This window comes from Vanellus vanellus (genome assembly GCF_965231255.1).
Source record: "Vanellus vanellus genome assembly, chromosome: 1".
Taxonomy (NCBI): Eukaryota; Metazoa; Chordata; class Aves; order Charadriiformes; family Charadriidae; genus Vanellus; species Vanellus vanellus.
The window spans coordinates 64,124,388-64,146,758 of record NC_138905.1 but is presented as its reverse complement, the minus strand read 5'-3'; the positions used below and the strand labels follow the sequence as shown (position 1 = coordinate 64,146,758).

At 48.1% G+C, this 22,371-nt stretch overlaps 1 protein-coding gene across 1 annotated transcript in view; it reads right to left on the bottom strand.

Moving 5' to 3' along the window:
• AKR1D1 (aldo-keto reductase family 1 member D1) overlaps window positions 1–15,722 on the bottom strand; it is a 35,474-nt gene extending 19,752 nt beyond the window's left edge. Inside the window, exon 1 of the mRNA XM_082487132.1 lies at window positions 15,474–15,722. Within this exon, the coding sequence (XP_082343258.1) occupies window positions 15,474–15,566 (93 nt within the window). The 5' untranslated portion in view covers window positions 15,567–15,722. The remainder of the gene's footprint in view (window positions 1–15,473) is intronic.
• Between the last annotated feature and the right edge of the window lie 6,649 nt (window positions 15,723–22,371).

The window sequence follows — 22,371 nt, the reverse complement described above, 5'->3', positions numbered from 1 at the left end:
GACACGTGGCAACACTGTTCTCCCACCCTTTTCACGGGCATTGCTCTGCTGTGACAGGGACATCTGATTCACTTAAATGAAAACTGAAATAGGGTGAGTCAACCTGGTCTGCTGTGCTGCTGTCTGCTAGCAGTGTATGCCAAGAGGTGAATTTTGCTACCTCCAAGTGAAGGGCCAAGACCACGCTGCTTCTTCTATGAACAAAACAGATGCCAGAGACATCTGGAAATGAGACAGGATATGAAGAGAGGATTTCAAACTTGTTGGTTTTGCTGATGCCAGAGAAAGACAAGAAGCAGGACTGGCAATAGGTGCTGTTAGGAAGGATTGCTTTTCACCAGAGCAATCAGTCTCCCTCTCCCCGTGGAAGAAAGATCTGTGAAGGACTGCTGAAGACACATGGGGGTCAACCTCTCTGTCTTCTAGTCCCAGAGCTGTAGGTTGGTGGCAAATTATTCTGGGGTAACGGGACCGTATCCCGGCCTGCTCACTCTGCTCTTCAGCATCCCGCCCGGGCTGGCCGCAGTTGGACATGACTGGACCGACATCTATTCAGACTAAGGGGGGACTTTCTGCTGCAGGATGCAGTTCCTAAGGGTTACTTAATATGCAAAGCTGCTCACACTTGCCCTTTTTATTATAGACGTGGGTGAGGTCTGAGAGGCAAAATGGCACAATTTGGCACGCTAAGGTATTTACAGCAACGATGACACAATCTTGTCTGCTTAATTGCGAGACACAACGAAACACTTGTTTCAATGCTTTGCTGCTTTTGCTGCGGAAGCGTCCCAAAGGCGTGCTCGGCCCCTGCCACGGCCCTTTTCGAGTTGTTAGTAGGATGTAATGAAGACCACGGCGACTAAAAGCCTTTCAGGAGCAGTCAATAGCTAGTTTTCCCTCAGGGTATCTCGGGCAGCATTACAGAAGCAGGAGGCACAGAGCAGTGACAACCTCCAACATGTTCGCTGCTTTGTCCCTGCCTGAACCTGCAAGGAAGGGTTTGAGGAAGGCAGCAGGCAAAAATCTCTGACACGAGTACTACAAGCCTGCAGTTACTGATGCCAGTAACCTCAGACCTCTGTCTCAGCAATGAGCTGCTCGAGGCTGTAGCCGCGGTTGCCGAGCTCAGGCTGACTAGCACAGAGCAACGGGGCTCAGCGGAAAGGTCTTGTGAGCTCAAGTCCAAGCGATGACTAGTTATCCAAACGAGAAATAGATATTTAAAAGTGCAATCGGTGTTTTTCTCTATGAAACCCGATTTTTCAGACAGCGTGACTTTCAGATGACTTCAGCCTGTTTGACTTGACCATTCAAGTGTATGAAAGCAGAGCATTTAGTGATGCATTACTTTAATACAGATTTTTTTTAAAAAAAGTTTTGTTGTTTGCTTGGTTGTTGTTTTTTTTAACTTTTTCCCTTTTGTTGAAGAACCTGAAAATGGGGTGTGGGCCTGATCCTAGGATTTTCTCTCTCTTCTCTTTGCACTCTTGAGAGGTTGCATGACCGCAGCTCCCAGTCATTTCCTCAAGCTGTAAACTAAACCTCGCAAAGCAAGGAAATGTTGATTTTTGAGTGTAGCATCTTTTCTCAAACACCAGGGCCAGTTTGGTCAGTAACAAAAGCTGAAGGAATAAGTGAAGAAGGGTAGTCTCACGTAGTCTCACCTTTGCCATCTCTCACATAGAGGGCAATGGCATAGTTGCAGGCTCAGGAGAAGGGTGGAACAGAGGAAAATAAGAAACCTTGCAGTTACTGCAATTGCCTTTGGCTGCATCAGTTAACTTATGTTAGAGCTGAATTTCTATGTATTTCTTAATCTTTTGCATGGGACTTACACACATCTGTACAAATAATCTTGTGAAAGACTCTACCATCCCAAGGATTAATCTTATTCTTTAGGGGCTTGAGGAGGCTTTTTTTGGATCAAGCCTTGATTACCAATGGCTGGAGATTAGTTTATATTAAATATAAATGTTTTCATTGCACTAGTTCATTTCATCTGATGTGGTATATTAGTTCTGACAGATTCTGGTCTAAGGTGCTTCATATAAAAATGCAAGGCAACTTAGGGAACAGTTTTTGGAAAATCCTGCCTCTATTGAACTGTCCCAGCTGAAGACCTGGGACATCTGCGAGTCTGGAAACTTTATAACATATGTTTATTTTCATTCTAATGGAGAAACTATCATTTCTAGCATTTCACATATCTAATCCTTCCAAATCCTCAGTAATGGGCTGTGGTAAACTGTGCTGATGAGTTGCACAGTCTAGTCATATTGTGGTTTTGCCGCTTTTTAGAAGTGTTGCCTTAAGTGTCGTATCTTATTCCATTGTTTCCTGACACACAATATTAAAGCTGGATGACTCGGATCACCACTGCTCATCCATCTTTCCATCAGAGAAGGCACAAACCTGCATCTTTCCCTTCTACCCCACTGCTCAGCCTGAGGTGTTTTAATTTCTGGTGTCTTTCATTGAAATAAATTCCTTACCTAGTAGTGGCTGGATCGGAGATTAGCAACTGAAAACCGACTTTTACTTAAGTGCAGATACGAGCTTGTGATATGACTGCTTTTATATCTCGTGGTGTTGTATAAGGGTCTGCACTTCAATCGCAGCAGCTGATGGAGCAGTGCCTCCCAGGCTGCCTGGCCACCAAGCACCCACCTTTACTCTACCAGGAAAGCCTCCTCCTCCTCCTTACTGTGGGTTATATCCACTAGTGCAAGTTATCTAAAATGTAGTTGCCTATGCTGTCTACTCATTTCAGATAAGCTTTTATTCTTGCACCATTCCCAAATAAGCAGGGCTCCCATTTAGAGCAGCACAGATGCCAGATGAGGTGCTGAAATGTGTCAGTCCTATGAACCTTCGTGCTTTGCCAGTAGCAATTCAGGACGCTTTGGCCTTAAGACAAATCTTTGCTTCTTTATTACATTTTATTTAAGTGTAGATAAGAGGTATGCATGATCCTTAGCTATAATTAATGTTTGAGCTTCTAATCAGTGTGCCCCGCAACCATGCTACTTTGATCAAGGACTGCTCTTTTAGAACTGGAAATTTATAACCACTTGTACACTGTAAGCCAGATGTTTATCTTCAGTGCTCTTGCAGTCAGTCACTAATTTGTGCCAGAAAAGGTATTAAATTTATTACATGCTCTACGATGAAAGAAAAAACTGCTTGGTTGACTAGAACCGCTCTCTCAATCACTAATAACTCCTTCAATAGCATCTAGGCTGTTTTTAAGGTCATAGAGTTTAAGGAAACAACACACACTATTATTCCCTCTATCAATCAATAGCTTGTAAACCTGCCGATTTACCACCACGTGCGACAGATCAAACCGGTACCCATTTCCTTCAGGTTCCGTAGTAAATAAATCTGGCAGAAGGGCGGGGGGAGCAGACTCAGGTTTGCACCTTCACTGAAAAAAAGGAAGAAGCAATTTGGCCACTTCTCCGTGGATGAGGTAGCCAACTGGCCAGTTACCACGTTTTATGAGTCTGAAAAAGCTATGTGCTTCGTTGGTTCTGCCTGTCTGAAAGGGTCCGCTCTCTTTTTCCTCTGAGACTGTGAGCTTTTTTATTTTTTAATGTTTATTCCAGACACCTTCCATCACATCCCATTTTGTCAAAAACTATTCTGCCTACCACAGAAAATGTACACCTTCAGTTTTGCTCAGGATTGCATGTGACCAAGCCACAGGAGAGTATTTTTTGTGCAGGCGTACCCACGTAGAACAGTATTTGCTCAGCAGTGTTAGCGGTTGTCTTACTCATTACTGCTATTTGGTGTGGCATTTCAGCTGCCCACCAATCCTTTTGCTTTTTCTGTAGCATCCTTTTCTGGTCAGCGATTTCCATCGGCTTTCCAGCTGGTAAAGAGGGATTCTTATTACCTCCAAAGACAAATGTAACGGGGCACTTTAGCGGCAGATCGTGATCTTGCAAACCACATGAACAACTACCACCAGCACCGCTTTTATAAATGTATCAACGTCACTATTGTCATTTATTCTTTATTGAGTGCATACAGTAAAGGAAAAGAGTCTGACTTAGGTTCTCAGATTCTGCTCTGCCTCGTTTCACGTGTGCAGCTTTAGAGAGTCACACCAGTCTGGGCAGCTTGTGAGAGCTGAGGAAGCAGCACTTCAGGGAAGGAGCCGTTCACCTTAGTCCTGAGCACCTCACCTGGTTGGTGCAACGGTATCCAGTCCCTCAGCTGGGAACAGCGATCCTCAGAGGAAGAGCTTGAGGTGTTGGGAAAGACAGGGCCATCTCCTGGAAAAAATCTGAATGTAGCTGCAGCTGAATTACACAAGAGATCCAAACCGTGGGCTAAGTGCTCCGGTCCTAACCTATAATTTAAGATGTGGAGCCTCTGTTTAGGAATCTTAGTCAGCTAAATACAGGAAGGAGAAAGTAGGTACATTCCTGGGCTCAGAGCCTCCTTCGCTCGACCTCGGCACTCACACACAGATTCTTATGCAAGTTTCTAGAAGCCCAATTGCTTATTTCTATTTGCCTGTTTTCTGGACAAACTGGCAAAGAGGACTGGCTTAAGATGTTAGGAACAGAGCATAGAAAACATGTGTACTGAAGGCATTACAGGAAAGCACAGGTTGAGTTTACAAAGCCAGAGGATATGAGCCGCGCAAGGGCACATTCTTAGAATTGTTTAATCTTGTAAAGGAGAAGCTGTACTGTACACCTCTTTCTTGGAAAATGCAACCGCCAGCACATCCTCCTCTCTCGTACACAGGAAAATCTGGCTTTCATCCCCCGGAAGCATTGGCAGCCACCATCCAGGAAGCAAAACCCAGCGAAGGGATCTCTGCAACAGCAGGTAGAGCTGAGAAGGGAGGCAGAGAGCACAGCTGAGAGCCACGAGCTGCTGTGCCGGCCCAGAGCTTTGCGCTGTGTCACGCAGTGCGTTGCCTTATAGAAAGTGGAGGACAGCAAATGCGCCCCGAGAAGATGGGGGGAATGGTGATGCTTGCTGCCTCGTGTCACGCTGTGAATGAGCGGGGACAGGGGGTGCCTTTCTCCTCCAGCCTGATGTGCTGTCAGTGGCTTGAAGTGCGAGGTTTGATTGCCCATACGACAGAAATTAGATTGCATAACTGCAGATTTAGCATTTCTAGAATGACTATGACATTGTTATTCTAGGATTTAGCCAAAGCTGAGTTCAGGAAAGCCGCCTTATTGTAGCTGGCAGGGGCTGCTGGAGTTATTTTTACTACTTGATTGCAGAATCCTCAGTTTTAGGATTGCCACAACTTTTCACTTGATGCAAGTTCACTCAATAATGCAAGCCTGAGTTAAAGGGCTGCCATGCCTCCCTGTCGGCAGCTAGAGGATTAAAGCAAACCAAGCAAAGGATGTGCACACCAGCACCCCACACTGCCAGTGCCAGCCGGGTGGACTGGGACAGTCTCCTGAAGAGTTGGAGGACACAATAGCCAGCCGGCCAGCCCCGGAAAGTGTGGATCTAACTGGAAGGGTGGATGCTATCAAAATACCCTTCAGAGAAGACATGTGATCCCAGGGATGCGGGAGGTACAAGGGGAAGATAAAGCACCAGCTTGTGAAATAACAGATGAGAAGGAAAAGGTTGCCAGTAGTTCTTCTACTTCATTCCCTAGACTTAAAGGGGGGAGGTTTCTGGCGCCAGTTCGCAGAAGTGTTTGCAAAGGCAGATGTAAAACTTGGGGAATTCCACCACCTAGTTAGCTGAACCAACAAAAGTTGGCTTTGATGAAGCCTAGAGAGGCATTTTCTGCGCAGCATTTTCAAGTTTTGACAAATGTGGCCTCCTAGGTCAACCGAAGACACAACCCAGATGTTAGCTTCCCGCATGAGCTGTAAGAACATGCTTATGCTGTTCTTCAGAGAACTGCGGGGAATCAGGGACACATGGGAATGCACAGTCATATTTAACGTATGGAGCCAGTCAAGGATGTTTTAGAAAATGGAGGTTTGTCTGGAAAATTGGGATCTAAATGTTCTTGCCAAAAAGCGTATCTTTCAGTTGTGTTAATTCAGATTACTCACTCATAGGTGTTCAGTTTTTTCCCCTCTTTGACAATGCCAGTGATTCCCTGTCTCATCTTCTGTAAAAAAATCTTCATAACTTTTATTTACATAGGACAGCTTTCCCTGTGGCTCTTGAGCAGGGTTAAAAATCTAGCACATTTAGAAAGCCAGAGGAAAAGTGAAAACAATTTTTTTTTTTTCTGTGTGTTAATATTTGGTCTTGATAGCTGGTAACAGCTAGCTTTGTCGGTTTTGGAAGAGGGGTATACTGAAACAGCTAGTGCTTGTCACTGCAGTACACAGCTATAAAATGGAAAAGGTCTGCTTTCTGTTTGTTTACTTTTCAAACAAGAATCCCTACGACTGGTCTTGGGTAGTGCTACTTTCCTAAAAGCTTATCTGGATTACCTTTCTATCAATTTTGGATCTGGGCTGATTGAACGCAATTCCACTCGATGTCACAGCCAGACGCGTAGCTCAGTGGGTGATGTTGGCATCTGATATTCACCATCCGAAAGCCATACTGACTCCCAGACAAAGTTGTCATCTCCTAAATGTCACCTTGCTCTGGGAGCGTTTTCCTCTGGAGCGCTCTTGCGGTGTCGGTACAGCGTTTGGGAGCCAAGGGACGCAGTGCCAGGTTGGCTGTAAGAGCCAGCCCCTCTACTTGGATTAGGCAGGCATCACTGCGCTGGGGCCAGGCGATTATCTGGCTGTCAACGGTTTCATTAGTATAAGTCCTCTGCTCTGCAGGGGAATATGTGTCTCGGTCCCGGAGCAGCCTGAAAATGTTTTCATGTAGCAGCTGAGATGTTAGCGTAGGTTAGCGGTACTATCTTTTTAAGAAGAGGTTTTTTGAAGACTCATGGTTTAAGGCATGCTCGGGTCTGGGGGGGGGGGTGGTGGTGGTGGTGGTGGTGTCATCTGAGCACAGTCTAATCCTCCGAGCAAACTAAAAAATCCACCCTTTTCCAGAACTAGCACTTTTGTAGCTATTTGGCTCAGAAGTCCTCCGTAAGTTGATGAGCTTTGTAGCTACAAAGCTAGTCTCTCATTCACCCCCATCTACAAGGCTGGGCCCATCCTCATTGCGAGTTTTGTGTGTTGACTGTTTCAGTAAATGCAGCTTTTAATCTGCCACACATGATTAGGCACTAATTGTGTTCATAGCTGGAAACACCACAGAACCCATTGGCACAAAGCAGAGATGAGTCATACTATCAATTTGTTTTCTATTAAACTTCAGGATTCATAGAAATGAAGAACCACAGAGATGTCAGCAGAGAAGATACATGAAGGTAAACGAGCATTTCTGCAAATTCAACAGTGTCTTAGAGCCGTGTGTTTTGTGCAAATCAAAGTTATAAGAACAAAGCTTGTGTCCTCAACATATTTGCATGCAAAAATCTTTCCTCTACCTTGACAGAGTGATAAGTCGTTTTGCCAAAATCCAACTTTCATGGTTAAAGTATGGTTCTTACACAAAAGCCATGAGGTTTTGAGCCTGCCACATTTCAGAAAAAAAACAGCGCCTTTTCTGACTACCTGTTTTTTCTAATTAGATGACTTAATTTTCCTTTCTTAATGAGATAAAGATGCAATCTTGCATTTATGCAAGCCAAAAATATTTCATTGTATAACATGAGATTACAGCGAGCTAGCAGGAATTGAGGCGTCAAGAGGTGGTTGCAGGCAGGGGAGGAGAGGTCATGGCTGAAGATCAAGATGACAAAATGTTGAAGGCACAGCAATGTAGAAAGACTGTTCCAGCAGTAGAACAGAAAAGGTGAATGTAAGAGAAACAAACTCTGCTTTTTGTAGGCGGTAAATATGCCATAAAAACATAAACGAAAGGGAACTTTAAAATGTGTCATGCAACATTAAGTTTTAGTAAGTCATTGATGAAAGCAGAATTTGTCTGAGACCCTTTTTATTTAGTGCCGCCTTCTACTCTGTACTCTCACTTATTTGCTATGAGAAGTCCGATCTGTGAAAGCAGCATCTTAAGTGCACATCTGTTCATCCCTCACCCTCTGGCATATTTGCCACCTCTGTAGCAAACAGCAGGGATGGATTAAGACAATAATACAGCCCAGAGCTGCTGCAGTTTCTTGAATCCTCACGCAGACTCCTTCTCCCGTATGTCCTTACAGTGCTTTTGATCGTGTTTCCAGCGAGCAGCCGCGCTCCTGCCCGAGAGCCGCGTTGCTCTGCTGCCTGCTAAAAGCTGACGCCTGCTACTGCACCTCCTCAAGGCATCTGGGGACCAAATAACAAGAAATCCCGCCTTTATCCGCTCTTGGCAACTGGGTCTTGCCAGTAACTGTGAATTAGTCAAAGAACAAGGAGTAAAATCTGGGAGATCAAGCAATAAGGGCATCACTGAACACCAGGATACCGGCCACCAAAGGTAAGGTGTCCGTCCCACCTGCAGTCTGTGCAAGATGAATCGTCTGAGTATGGTTTAGTCCTCCAAGTGTGAAACTAACTGGGTCACAACTTTGTCAGTGAGTGATGTGGCTACAGATACACAGTTTCAGGATAAAGATCGTTCAGCATGAACGATAGGCTAAAAGTTTACTAACAGGCAGGCCGGGAGCCCTCCAGGACGCGTAGCAGATCAGGCACGGTTCTCTTCCTGGGCTGCAGTAACATATCTGCATCCCTTCTCCCCTTGCCTCAAGTGTACAGGTCTCGGTTTGGGAGTATGGTTTTAGGATATCCTCAGAGACCAAGGGAACATAAGGCCACCCTCTGAAACATCTCAGAAATCCCAACCCTGAAAGACCGCGTGTCACTGTGTGTCAGCCAGCCGTGGCTCCGCCGCTCCGAAGCGCTCCCTGAAGACGAGAAAAATTAGTACCGCATGAGGTAATACTGCCGCTCAGAAAGCAAACAGCTTGAGAAAGCCAGTGGTGGTTACTGAAAGGGGCTGTAAAGGGGCACAATGTCCTCTGGAAATGCTGGTCAGGGGATATGGCCCAACAACTTTAAAAAAAACAATTTCATTTTGGGAACTTTCTGCACTTCTTAAGTTCAGGGCATAAATATGAGGCTCTGTAGCCAAATATCCCAGCTAAGTCCCTCCAGTTCTGTTCCAGTCAGGTTCCCAATAGCCTTTTTTAGGGAAGAGAAAGGCAAAATATCTCCCTGTCCTACATCTGTGGTGATTTCATGTAGGTTCATAACAAACATTTCATTGCGGAGCTAACTTCAGACTCAGCACTTGCTGAGTTCGAACACATATTCATGTGTTATTGTTCACATTAAAAGGACTGTGGTGTTTTCTTTATACATTTATTTTAATAGCGTGCCATGGGAAGTAAGCTAAGACTGTAAGGACACTTGCATGTTAGGGCAGTTCCTGTTCTTGCCACTGCCTCTCATCTCTTTCAAGAAAACTATCTAGAAGCTGAGTGGGAGGTTTACCTCAGGAAGACAGAGGAAGACAGTTGTCTGAGTCAGAGAAGGAGAAATTTGTAGGAAAGATATCAAGAAGTGGAAGCCTTTAAGCTTCAACCCTGTCTTCAGAGATCTCAGGTGTCACTCCTTCCTGGGACTTTCAATACATGAGCTTTGGGTCAGGCCAGGTGACTTTCTCTACAAGTCACCTGAAATCACTGCTGTCTCCAGGCGATCGTGTTTCCGAAGCCGGTGATGGCCAGGAGGAAAACAGAGGGAATTAAATTGTGTGTAATCCCCCACTTACTGCAGCTCAGAGATCCAGATCGCATCAGGGGAACACGTCACTTATTAACTCTTTCGACTTAAAGGTAGCCTAGGGCAGCTCCAAAGGCGGGCAGCTCCAAAGGCGGGCAGCCCGCAGGAGAGATGCAGCCTGAACCATTAAGAGCAATTGAAATAGTTTGTGCGTGCACATCCTTGTGCGAGAAACTTTTTGGCATGAGAGGTCCTACGAGAGCACAAGGGGCTGTTCGGCCTGTACAACGAAAAGTTACTCTGTTCAGCTTCTAGCTTGGGTGTAAAAAGTAATTCAGGGTGCCAAAACAGTGTTTTTACTTATCTGAAACAGATTTTTTTTTTTTTTTTTTTTTTTTTTTTTACTTGGTCACTCAGATTGGATAGGGGAGCCCTGGATGAACTTCTCCTCTCCCTGATTCAAACCAGCAATTTCTTCTTAAACAAAACCCAGGCTGTCTGGGCGCTCACAAGGGTTACTTTGTGGTAGTTAAGGATTTGGGGAAAACGGGTCTCTCTCCCTCCTGGCTGGGTGCCATACCGAGTTCTTCAGCATCCAAAGCTGTGGGGCTGGTGGGCAGCACGCTTTCCTGCGGGAAGGGTGCTCCTCCCGCTCCAGCCTGTACGTGTTTCTTCTTGCTTCTCTCTAGCTATCGCATACCCCCTCCCCCCCCCCCCCCCGATCACGTTATTTCCCTGGGCTGTGCGATATGAATTTAATGCCCGGAGGCAGAGAGGAGGACTGAATCTGGTTTCCCGCCGCCTGTGTGGATTCCCTCACCAGCAGGCTATTCAGGGAAAGGCAACTGCTACCTCCAACTGCTTTAATAATCCTTTGATTCCTCAGCTTGTACTGCCAGTGCCCAAAATGAAATGCTTTGCCATTTGTTTTGCCTGAAAATATTCCACAAAACTGCTTCCAATTTATGAATGGATTTGGCTACCTCAGAACCTCATTTTTAGCAAAGTCGCAGCTTGCCAAAAACCCTCACCCAGTGCTATTCTTGAGCGCACTGCCCAATCTTATGTTTCAGAAGCAGCGCCTGTGTACAGTGCGGTTGCTACAACCTTCCCTCCAAGCCCTCTCCTCCCTCAGTCAAAACAGGAAGGCAGGAGAGGAGCTGCGGCCAAGGCCCCTTGACCTTCCAGGGAGACAGCGGGTATTTATGTGGAAGCACTGGGCTGATGATCTTAGCTGTGTTGACAGGGATGAGTTATAAAGTGAAGCGGGCGTAAGTGCCGTTTTAACGAGGCATAGGATTTCCAGGATTTAGGAGTGTTTTTAGCACCTTTCCCCTCTGAGCCTGCTCGTCCCCGCGCCTCATCCGCTTCCAGATGGGTACCAGTACCGCTCGCCGGGCTGTGCTGGGAGCTGAGCATCAATGCTGGGAGGTGGCTCTGCCGTGGCACGGGGCGATGCCGCGGGCTCATCAAGGGGGCTGTCCTCCTCCACCCTCCCCTGTGGAGCTGCCCTCTCCCTTCTCCCCCCCCAGATCCATCTAATACCCCAGAGAATTGGGTCAACGGCTCGGGGGCCCTCAGGGAGGGAAAGCTGGACACGGCGCATCTGCTGGAGCCTTGGCAGAGCCGCTCCTGCACGCACGGGGCTTTGCCAGAAGGATCCGCAGAGCCAGACAGAGGCAGAATCGGCCTCGAATTTTAAAGCCGTCTGGAGGACCTTGATAGTCCGGATTCACTGCTCCCGCCGTGGTTCCCTCCCACACCCATGAGGAGAGGGAATATTTGGGGAAGGGAAGAGAGAACAGGGGAAGGCAGTGACTGAGATTTTCAGTGTTCCGCTAGAGTCCGTCCTTGCTGGGATGAACAGCCTAATTTACGTAGGCAAGAATCTAATACAGTTTATACATTTCCTTCCCTGTGTGAAGGAGAACACAAAACCAACTTCAACGCACTGAAATCTGCACCCAAAAGCAAACTAAGCTTTCTAGTTATACAATTGTTACCTTCCCTTAAAAATAAGGATAGGAAACGCCAATTAAAGCAGAAAAAAATATTTCCAAGTGCTTTTCTTGATAAACAACCCAAATTTATCACTAATTCTATGACCCAGTGAAGAAGCCTCTCTTTTTGCCAGCAGATGAACCGATAGCAAATGGATTCATCCCACTTTCTTGCTGTGCTAGGACAGTAAAGCAAAAAGAAACCCCCAACATTGCACTACCAGTGTTTTCAGTCTCAAAGAATTAGCTGAATTCTTCTCATCCTGACCTGTATCCAGTCAGAAGAAAAGCTTTCTTACATCTAGGGGGAAAGAATGTTCAATTAAAATTAATCTGATTATCAAATAGACCTTTTCTGCAGCAGTCCAGCTCTCCTCCAGTTGAGTGATGTACTTCGTTGAGTCAGTAAACTTGCACAGGGGACCAGATTTCAGTCAACGGATTTATTTTTTTGTTCAGTGTTTCACAACTGGAGAAGCATGACTTATCTCCCAAAGTCGTCTTTGGGAGAACAATTAAGTTATCTAAGATGAGCAAGGCAAGCTGCTGACACACTTCAATTCTGAAGGCACTGCTGTGCAGTTTATCCAGACAAAGCCCGAATCATGAAAGCTGGCCTCCTGCCTCTGTTTTCTTGTAACCGACTGTCGGAGAAGCAGATTTCCCTGCTCCGTGGCTAACTAGATCTGCCTGGTTTGCTTAACCAGTAAGCGCATTCCTGCACTTCAGGAAGAACACTCCAGGCTCATTACAAGCTACTGGGCTAGAGTGTGAGATTGAGAAAACAGATTTGTTTTGGACAAGCTGCTCTGACACTGAGATGCCAGGGTGAATAACCTTTGGAAAAAAAAAAAAAAAAAAATCTGCCTCCAAGAGCAAGATGAATAATCTGACAAATGAATGGCTCTGTATTTTATATCAAAGCACAAAATGACTAGAAGTTGTGGAGATCTGACTCATGAGCAGAAATAGTGTGCTGGGGACGGCTGGCACAATTGCTACCACCAGCTGCCTGGCCTGGCTGCTGGAGAATGGGTGGCTCAGATGCTGCTTCTTAAGCAATTCAGCCACAAAAAGGCTACAGCTAAGCATTTTAAGAGAAACGTGTCAGTGCTAGTTTATAGCCTCCCTTGTTAAGGTTAACTTTGAAACGGACCTGAGTTGCCACAAAGCCCTTCGGCTCTCGAGGCGAGAGGAACTGGACAGAAACCTCGCCAGGCATCCTGGTGGAAGTTGCACCAGGCACAAGTCAGCACTCGGCAGAGCAGCTTGTCCCGGCTAAGTGGCACTTCACTGCCACAGCAAGGTGGTGACAGAAGCCCCTCCGCCCTGTCCTCTTATCAGCAAAGCAGCCTTTTTGAGATGGGCAAGCTTTAAGCCATGACCTATTTATATGCCCTGCCACATCACCGACTGGTAGCTGCAAACAATTCTGCAACAAATCCTGTAGCACCCTGTTGCCACCTTTTCTCTGTGACAAGTTCCCCGACTCAAATATGCAGTCTTAATCCCAACGTAAATCCTCAGCCCAGCTCTTCCAGATAAATATACAGTGGTTCACCTGCTCTTTTGCAAAAATGAGTCTTTTGCAAGTGCTTTATCAGTGCTGCTTTCTCTACCTCTTCTCAGCTCCTCCTCCCACCCATAACTTTTGAACATGTTTACCACATAGAAAGACAAAGACAGCTCAGAAAATCAAACTCCTACAAACGTGGGGGGAGGGAGAATGGGTGGTTGGGTATATGCACCCATCCCTGCTGAGGGTGCAGTTACACAGCAGCTTCAATTCCTCCAAATTGGAGTTGCCATAGCAATGCCCTGCCTGCATCGTCCTGGTGTGTCCCCCCCCTCCTGTCACCAAAAAACAAAAGAGGTACATGCAAAACCAAAAAAGCCACAACCCAGGGCTGATTCAGCTGAAAATCATCACCACCTAAAAATGATTCTTTTTCTCTTGATGAGCTCCATGCAAAGGCTCACTGTCCACCTTGACAGACAGGAGGGCAAAGGAGGTGGCAGGATTTTGCAGGGCTAGGGAAGAAGGAGCAGGACTGTTGCTGTGCTGATTTTGGGACATTTGAATTTCTGCAGAACGAACTCTTAGCGGGGTTACAGCATTGCCAAGAAGCTGCCTCCGAAAGGGGAATCCCATCTGCCTCCCCTCTCGGCTCCAGCAGGTTATATGCCGCTCTGAGCTCCCTGCCTGAGCCTGGATAATGCCACAGCATCGGGCCACAGCTCACCCGGGCTGCAGGTGGGAAGGAAGCGCAGGGAGGCAGGAGCACCCCTTCTGCTGGCAGCCTTGCTTTTCTCAACTTCAAACTACCGTGAAATTGTAACTCGAGGGTTGGGGACATGATATGCAAGTCTGGAAAGAGAGGCTTCAAGTTTGCTCAGAGCTATTTTGTCACTGAATTATGCAACGTTCTGCTTTGCTACATTAAAACTCCTGTCAGAGAGCTTAATTTTGTTTCACTAACCGTTATTGAAAGAACAAACTAGCTGAAAATATCTCCAAAGACTTTAGTGATGTGGGGGACAGTGCCCAGCCTTTGAAATTGCAGATTCTCACTAATTCTCCCCATGTAAACCAGCATTGTTAACCAGGGAGATCTGCAGCCCTGAGGATTTCTTACACCCTTTCTGCATCACTCATGCACTGCCTGCAGCTGTGTTTAGTGAAGATCTTCTTTGACACTTACTAATATATCATAGTACAATTAGTCGTTGTTAGACAGCTTCAATAAAGAGTTTTCTTTAAAAAGGTATTTTTAAATACCTTGTGGTGTGCGGAGTCGTACACACAACATTGCATCTCAACTCTGATACTATTACACAAGAAGGCTTCTGGCCACGATATCTCTTTGCCTACTCTTCAAACAATAAAAAAAAAAAAAAAAAAAAGGTGCCGAAAGATCAGGCAGTTTAGGATTAGGAGAGCGAAAGGCAGCAGCCAACGAGATGCCTTTGCGCTCGATCCCTTGTGCGCAGAGGGAAGGAGCATCAGGTATGCTTCCACAGCCCCGACGCAGCCGAAGCAGCGACAGTTAGATGGGATGCCTGCCCGAGACCCGCCAAAACCGAAAAGATGCGGAATATTTGAGAGTGGTTTGGCCGCTGGCATTCAGCTGTGGGAGCCGCAGGAATCAGGATGCAGGAATTTGGGTCTTTGTTTCAGGAACATTCCTTGGAAAGTGCCGGGGCCAAGCTGCAAGACGGTTCGAAATCCCTCATCTTATCTGCGCTCGGAGCAGGGAGGCAGCGGGACCGGCCCGGGGGGAACCCGGCGGCACCGTCCATCGTCCCCGTACCCCCCGCCAGGCTCTAGGCTCCTCGGGACCGAGGTCTCCGGACCGCCTTACCGGGGAGCTGGCGCTCGCTAGGTCTCACATCCCGTCCCGGTGACCGCGGCGGCCCCGGGGGTTGCACCTCCCGGCTCCCCAGCCCCCGGGGCAGCGGCAGAACCTCGGTCCCCCGTGCCCCCTTCCCCTGCTCCCACCGGCGCGGAGCTGAACGGCACACCGCAAGCTGGGCGGGATTTTGGGAGTTTTTATTCCCACCTTTTCCTCCTCTGCGCCCCGCGAGCTGCCCACGGGAGAGCTCGGGCTTTAACTTTGCAGGGGGAAAGGAGCAAAAAGAGAAATAGCCGGAAGGGGAGGAAAGGAGGAGGGGAGGGGAATAGGGGGGTAGCCCCGGCTCGGGGGGTCTGCAGGCAGGGCGGCCGCCACCTGCCCCCGCCAGCGGAGCGGCGCGTCCCGGCGCCCCCCGGACTTACTTTCTGGGGGTCGGCGTAGGTGCCCAGCCCCAACAGCGGGATGCTGTTCCCGTCGCTCAGCGGGACGCGGTGGCTCTCGGCTGTCAGGTTCATAGTGCCGGCAGGTAGGGCCGGACCGAGCCCGGGGCTGCCTCCGCAGGGGCGGGAGCCGCCGCTCCGCAGCCAACCGCTGCCCCTGCGCACCGGCACCCACCCACCCACCGACCGGACCGGACCGGACCCGACCGGACCGACGGCGCCTCTGCAGGGACCGAGGTACGAACTGCCCGCTCCCGCCGGCGGGGAGTGCCTTTTTGGGGGGCTGAGCCACGTGTGCCCCTGGCGGCCCGGCACCGCGCCCCGCCGCGCCCCGCCCCGCGCCCCGCCCCGCCGCGGCCACCGCGCACCGCCCCGGGACGGTCCCCGCGGACCCCCGGGCCGGCCCCCGCCGACCCCCCGCACACCGCCCCGGGTGACCCCCGCGGGGTTCCTCCGGCAGAAGCTGCGCGCAAGGCAAAGGCCGCTTCATGTGAAAGTCGAGGCGGGCCGGTGGGGGTCCCGCACCCCGGGAGACTTGTGGGGGGTGTCCCCATGCCCGCTGCCGAGGATCCCCCTCGGGGTTGTTCCGCCCGGTGCTGCCGGGGAGGGGTCCGGCCCCTGCCTGCCGGGGTGTTTTTGCCCCCCTCAGCAGCAGGGCACGGGCTTCCCAGGCTTTAGGGTGGGAGACTTTGGAGCTTTTCCCACAGAGGTGTAAATCCCCCTTTTAAAACCTCAAATTCGGGGTTATCAAGGACACTTTGTGTCCTCCGGGGACAGTTTCCACCTCTCCTTTCCAAAGGCTACAGGTTGAAAACCACTGCTGGAGGGGCAAGGAAGCGAAGGAAGAAAATCCCAGGCAGGCAGGACACTGGTGAATAGTTCCTCTGCCTCAGCATGAGTCCCAAATTACAGTGAATGGGCTCAAGTTCCTTGCAGTGTGGTTCTGCTCCGCTGTGGAAAAAATGTATGTATTTCCTATCACTGATATCCCAGAAGGGCACAACGTTCTTTATGAAATTCAAGCCACGGCTCTTACTGTCATTTCTGGCCCTAATAGAACACTCAGAGCTATGCTTTTATGCCACACTGCAAAGACGTTCCCTGTCCTGAGCCAGCTATTTTGTGTCCTGCAGCTGTGTCTATGCTGAGTTCTCCCCATTTAATTTGGAAATATATGGTCTTATGTGGCTTCCCAGATCAATCTGAAATAAGCCCTCAGCAAACATTATTCCTCAGCCATAACAATGTCCCGTGCCTGGCAGATTATTTTATCTCCTCTAATACCCCACTTAGCTTTCTGTGCATGGTAATAGTTCAGCAGGTTATGCAATTCCAAGAGGGGTTAATGGATCAATCACGATAAGTTATCTTTGCAGGGTTCTTGAAATCAATAGGTGCGCACTAGTTTGCATTTGGGGAAGGGTTAGTGGCTGTTAAGGCTGGGGACCTACCTGCAGAATACCCTACCAAGATACTTTTTTAGTGGTACACGTTAGATACCTGCAAGGATCTCCAGTGGAGATGGTAAAATTGCCACTTTTACTGGTAGGAACATGCCAAGCAGCTCATGACTAAGCACAAACCCACTTCATCCCTGCCCAAAAATTGCTCGATAGCTAAGATGTCCTGTAGGACAAAGGTGTAAAATGCTCCTTGGGAGGTGGGCTGAGTGTGGCCAAAGCTTTCCCAACAGCCTGTGCTTTACCTGGACAACGCAATGCAAAGAACTAGCTGCAAGGTGACTGGGTTCTCATCTCGGGGTGGGGTGGGGGACACAGACCTGGGGCGAACTACAACCTGGCTGTAATTACCATGGGGAGCCTGGTCCTGGTAGATCCCGTCCGCATGTTATTGTAAGCTGTGGGTACCTGTGGGAGCAGGTATTTACATGTGATATGGAGAAAGGGAACCCGCTGACCTCCTCCGTGCCTCCCCGTTGTTTCTGTATAGCTGGCTACCATTTTCTTGCTACAGGAGAAGCTCTTATCTCCTCCCTCCATGCCAACCATGCCTAAGCACATGCTGTGTGTTTGTAGGACAAGTGGATGCCAGTGTGTGGAACAGACTGCCACATCTCTGATCTGCAGCCCTTGTTCTGTAGTATTTCCGACAGAGGAGCAAAAGCATGGAGAGAGATGGAAATGGGGTGAGTAGAGAAGAGTCTGATGTGGCAGAGGGCATTCAGAGGCCTCCCTATTTTCAGCCCAGCACTAGTATCCCACGAAGAGGCGCTGCTGCCCAGTGGCTGATTCCTACCCCTGACCTCCCGTGTTCAAAATCCACCCCAGAACCCACTTTTCTGTAATTCCTCCTAATCCAGCAGCTTGCAGGGGATTTTACGGCACAGCTCGCTCCTTTGCTTCAGGCTCGGAGCACGTCCAGCTTGCTCATGTGCTCTGGCATCAGAGCAATGCGTGCCCAGAGCTGCGCGTGATCCCGAGCTAAGCAAAGCACGGCTGTGTCTGCGGTGCCTGTCCTGGGCAAGTGAGCAAGTTCAAGGAGCCTCTCTGGCAGCAGGACGCTAGCCTGATACACGATAGCCCTCAACGACAACTGGGAAAGAAGGATTGACAGACTTGCCATAATTCACAGAAAAGGGAGCTTGGGCAGCAGAACAACTCCTGCTTCTAGGAACAGTCGGGCAAAGCGGTCCGTCACCCGGCAAGGCGAGCCGGGCAGCCCCAGGCGGGAGCTACAGGCAGGAGCCCCCAGCACCGGGTAGGTTCAGGGGTGACAGACAGCCGTGGGGTAACAGGCAAAAGTCACCTCTCTTCTAGATTCACTGTTAGACCAGTCCTTTTAAAATTCAGCCAACGTTCTTGTCCGAGAAATTGGAGAGAGGCAGAGGGTTTTACAAGTCCTCCCCCCCCCCCCCGCTTTAACCGACAGCAAATAGTGTGAACAGTTCTTAGACGTGCGACTTTTTAATTCCCCTAGCAGCTCTAGCGCCCTTCTGCTTTAATGCCTTTGCAGATTTCATATTAAACCCCAGAAAACAGATAGGAAAAATGTATTTTTTTTCCATTTACATCTGAGTTACTAACTCTAAATAGCCTTATTTCATAGAACCTCGAAATACTAGCGGGTTTTAAGCTGACGATAAGTATCCTTTGAAGAACAAAGGAAGCCAAATAATGCGGCCCAGAGGCTGTTGCATATAGTTCTCGTTAGTAATAATTTCTGCTAGCTGTTCAGGGGAGTACGGTTCTCGGTTTCAGAGCTTAAATGACTTCACCAGACTTTTTACGAGGACACAGTATCTAGCAACTCCAAGTGCAAAACAATGCAAGTTTCTAGAGGCAAAGCTTTGGCTGCTGGTTGTTGTTGATCAGCAACTATTCAGGAGCTTTTATAAAATGCAGATGTGATCTCAGTCCTTTCTCTAGGAAACAAAAACAATGAGGTTTCAGCCTGGCCTTACTAGCAAGTAACGAGAATTACCATCCTACCGACACAAGTTCGCCGTCTCTAGCAAAGCCTGTAACGCACACGAAAACACCTTCAAAAGCAGCTAAGGTTCACGATTCCTGGATCGATGGCAGAGAGTTTTATAGCTACTTTAGTCATCCCAGAGAAGTGAAGAGTAGGGATTTGAAAAGCAGTATCTTATACTTAAATGGGGGGTTTCCCCCTGTATATGCACACAAACAAAATAGATTAAAAAATATAAAGAAAAATTAGATATAAGTTTTCAGAGGAGAAGTAGATCAGACATCTGAGGTTTCTTACTGCTAAAAAATTGCAAAAATCTCAGGTAAAGTACTTAACAGCCTCCTTACCTGAACAAAACTTGTCAGCAATCTTTTAAAGTAAAGAGGTCACCCTTTTACTCATTTTATCTCAAATCGCTGAGTATCCTGGTAACAGGAGAAAATGTGTGAGGCCTTTAAATATAGCCTCCCCAGTTCTTGGAGGATAAAAGATGGAAACGAGAAGGAGTTGTCAATTGGGAAGGACTGGCCTCGTCATCTTCCAGGTTTCATGGTTTCTCTGAGATTTGTGGATTGTGTCCCTTTTTCCTTTTTTTTTTTTTAGCAAGCTGTTATTTTGGGCAAGGGAAGATGTTAAAAATAGTATTCTCCTGGATCTTGTAAATCTGGGTGTGTTTACACATTGTAGATTAGATTAGTGAGATTCTAGAGGTGGGTGACCTGTACTGCCTAAAAATTAGCTTTTTTAAAAAGGAAAATAGGAAGTACTTTTATAATACATGTATTTATTAGATAAAAAGTGCGTTTTGCTACACTCTTTCTATTTTCTGTATGAGCCATGCTCTGCTCTATGTGTAATTATCTGCTAGAATGCATACTCTGCATGTGTTTTTAGTTAAAATTTCTTAAAACATGGTCTTAAAGTCTGCATATTTTCAGCCTAGTCCTTTAATAACTCGCATAAACTAGCATGTGTCCATTGTGCATGTGGAATATCTATTTATAATATATATTTTCAATGATTTAGCTTAGAGATTTTGGTAGCATGTGTCATGACTAATATTTCTTTTAATTTTTTACCGTTAAATATGATAAACTAACACATATCGAGAAGTTCTAGTTTCACTTTTTAACTCTAAAAAATAAGGTCTGTGTAGCATTTTGTCGGGGGACTATAAATGAAGGGAGGGTTTTTTTCTTCTTAGTGCTTTTTTCGGTGTGGCAATAAATGGTATAAAGTGAACTGGAGAACACTTCTCTGGCAAAAAATGTTGTAGCATCTTTTTACTCTTTATTCCCAGATCCTCATGTATGTCATGGTATAGGTGTCAAGGACACCCAGTGAGACAAGTGGTACCTTATACCGCCTGAGTGATTCCCTCCTTGAGTGGCCAAGGGGCTTCTCATACAGAAGCGTTTGTGGTGTTTTCCCTTTGATCATCTTTGTTGCACAATGAGGCTGATCACAGCCGGGATAACAGCCTGGGCTTTGTCGGGAAGTGTGATATAATAGGCCTTCTTAGCAGTTTCTGTGCAAACACTTTTTTCCCTAGCTCCCGCTGGTGCATGTGAACTGCTCTGCAAACAATGAAACACTTAAGTGATGTGCCCTTGTTTATTTAAATAATTTTCTATGTCTGCTCAGGACTTGTTCTTGGTAAGTCCTCCTTTGAAGGCCCAGAGTTTGCTTTCAAATTGTGTCTGACTTACAGCTTGGTAGAGATGGGAGTATAATATATGTGCACTTTTAGTGAAACTCTTCACTGCAAGACCCACAAAGCAGTACCTGACCTCCAAAGACCTCATCTTGCCCCACTTTTCCAGCATTGGTACAGCACTTCTGCTTGATCCTTAGGGAGAGCATGAGGACAGGGAGCAAAGGTACGTACCACTTGTGCTTGCGGAGAGAATTAGGGAAATATTTGACGGCTGGGACACTTATCCCTTCTGCTTCCTATAAACGCGCTGCGGCTACAGCCGCGATAAAAGGGAAATTCCTAGCTATCCTTGACACTCTTCCATTGCTCCTAGTAACACTGGAAAAGCCAGGCCACCGCTGGGCTTTGATCGTTCCTAGGGTAGAGGAGGAATGCCAGCAGCTGCTCCAGATTATCCTTCTGTCAATTCCAGCAGCTGTGGAGCCGCGCTCGCACCCTGGCGGGGCGGTGGGGGCTTCCCCGCGGGTCATCCCGGTCCGTCTCTGTCCCTGTGCCACCTGGGAGCAGGTGCAGAGCCCCCGGGGCCACGGCATCACCTTGAAGGCAGTCTGCCACAGCCCTTGCGTGGGCTGCCGGAGGGTGCTCTGCCAGGGACGGCGCTTGTACAAATAGTGAGTGCCCGCTCAGCAGTTTAAATCCACCATCACCCCCCGTCTTGTTTGGATTGTTGTAGCCAAATGCAGCTGTGGTGGATGCTGTACCAGAGGCAGCAGCCACGCGGGAGAGTTTGCCCTCTCTGCAGCCCAGGGAGAGGAGAGGAAGCAAAATCTCACAAGACGAGAGACAAAAATTAGCTGGGCTGTTTATACACCATCGCCGTGTTTCCTATGGCACAACAGGAGGGTGGCCGGTGCTAGCAGTATGGCCCTTAAAATGGGACTTTTTTTTGCCTTTTGGGGTCCGTTTCGGGTGCTGAGTTGCTGTGTTATCCTCCAGGGAGTGGTACTGCTGGGCTGAAAAGCCCTGTGGAGGACCTGGAGCTCCTGTGGAGGACCAGGAGCTGTCGGGAGAGGGAGAGAGATGCTCTGTTTGGAAAGGTAATCCTCCCAATCCTTTGGAAAGGTAATCCCCCAGTCCTTTACCGGTGTGGTTTACACAGGCACTGTCTCATCAGCCATCTGTCTTTTGGGCACTGTCCCGGTGCTCGAGTTCAGTGTTAGCAGGGCTTCCAACAAATCAAGCCACAAGCCCGCTTATTCCCCTCCCTCCCCCCCTCCCTGTTTACTGATGTTATCACTTTCTTCTAGCAACAGTATCTCAGTTTCTGCTCCAGACACAGTTTCTGCATAGTTTCTGCTATGGCACAGTCGCAACCCTGGAGCTGGTGAGCACCCTCTCTCAGATCCCCGGGCAAAGGTCGGTGGCTGCATGGTGGCCTCTGGATTCCTCAGATACCGACCCCTGTCATGTGGGGAGGCGTTAACCTTTGGCCCCGAGTAAGCGTCCTCGTATCTCACCTCATTTAGTCTGGCCTGCTATTTGATCCTCTCCAATATAAAGCCCTCTCTCCTTTGGCATCCCGCAAATCTAAGCCCCATCTTGATGATTTCCAGTATGCCATCCTCCTGGTGCCAGTGGAAAATACCCTGTGCGTTGCGGCCAGCTCTGAGTGAGTGGTGGCAGAAGGGGCAGCCCCAGAAGAGGTGGCCGTGTCCTCACAGCCGCTCTCGCTCACAGAGGCAAGGGGGACGGAGGAGCCGTGGTGGCTCCCTCTGTGTCAGCTCTCTTTCT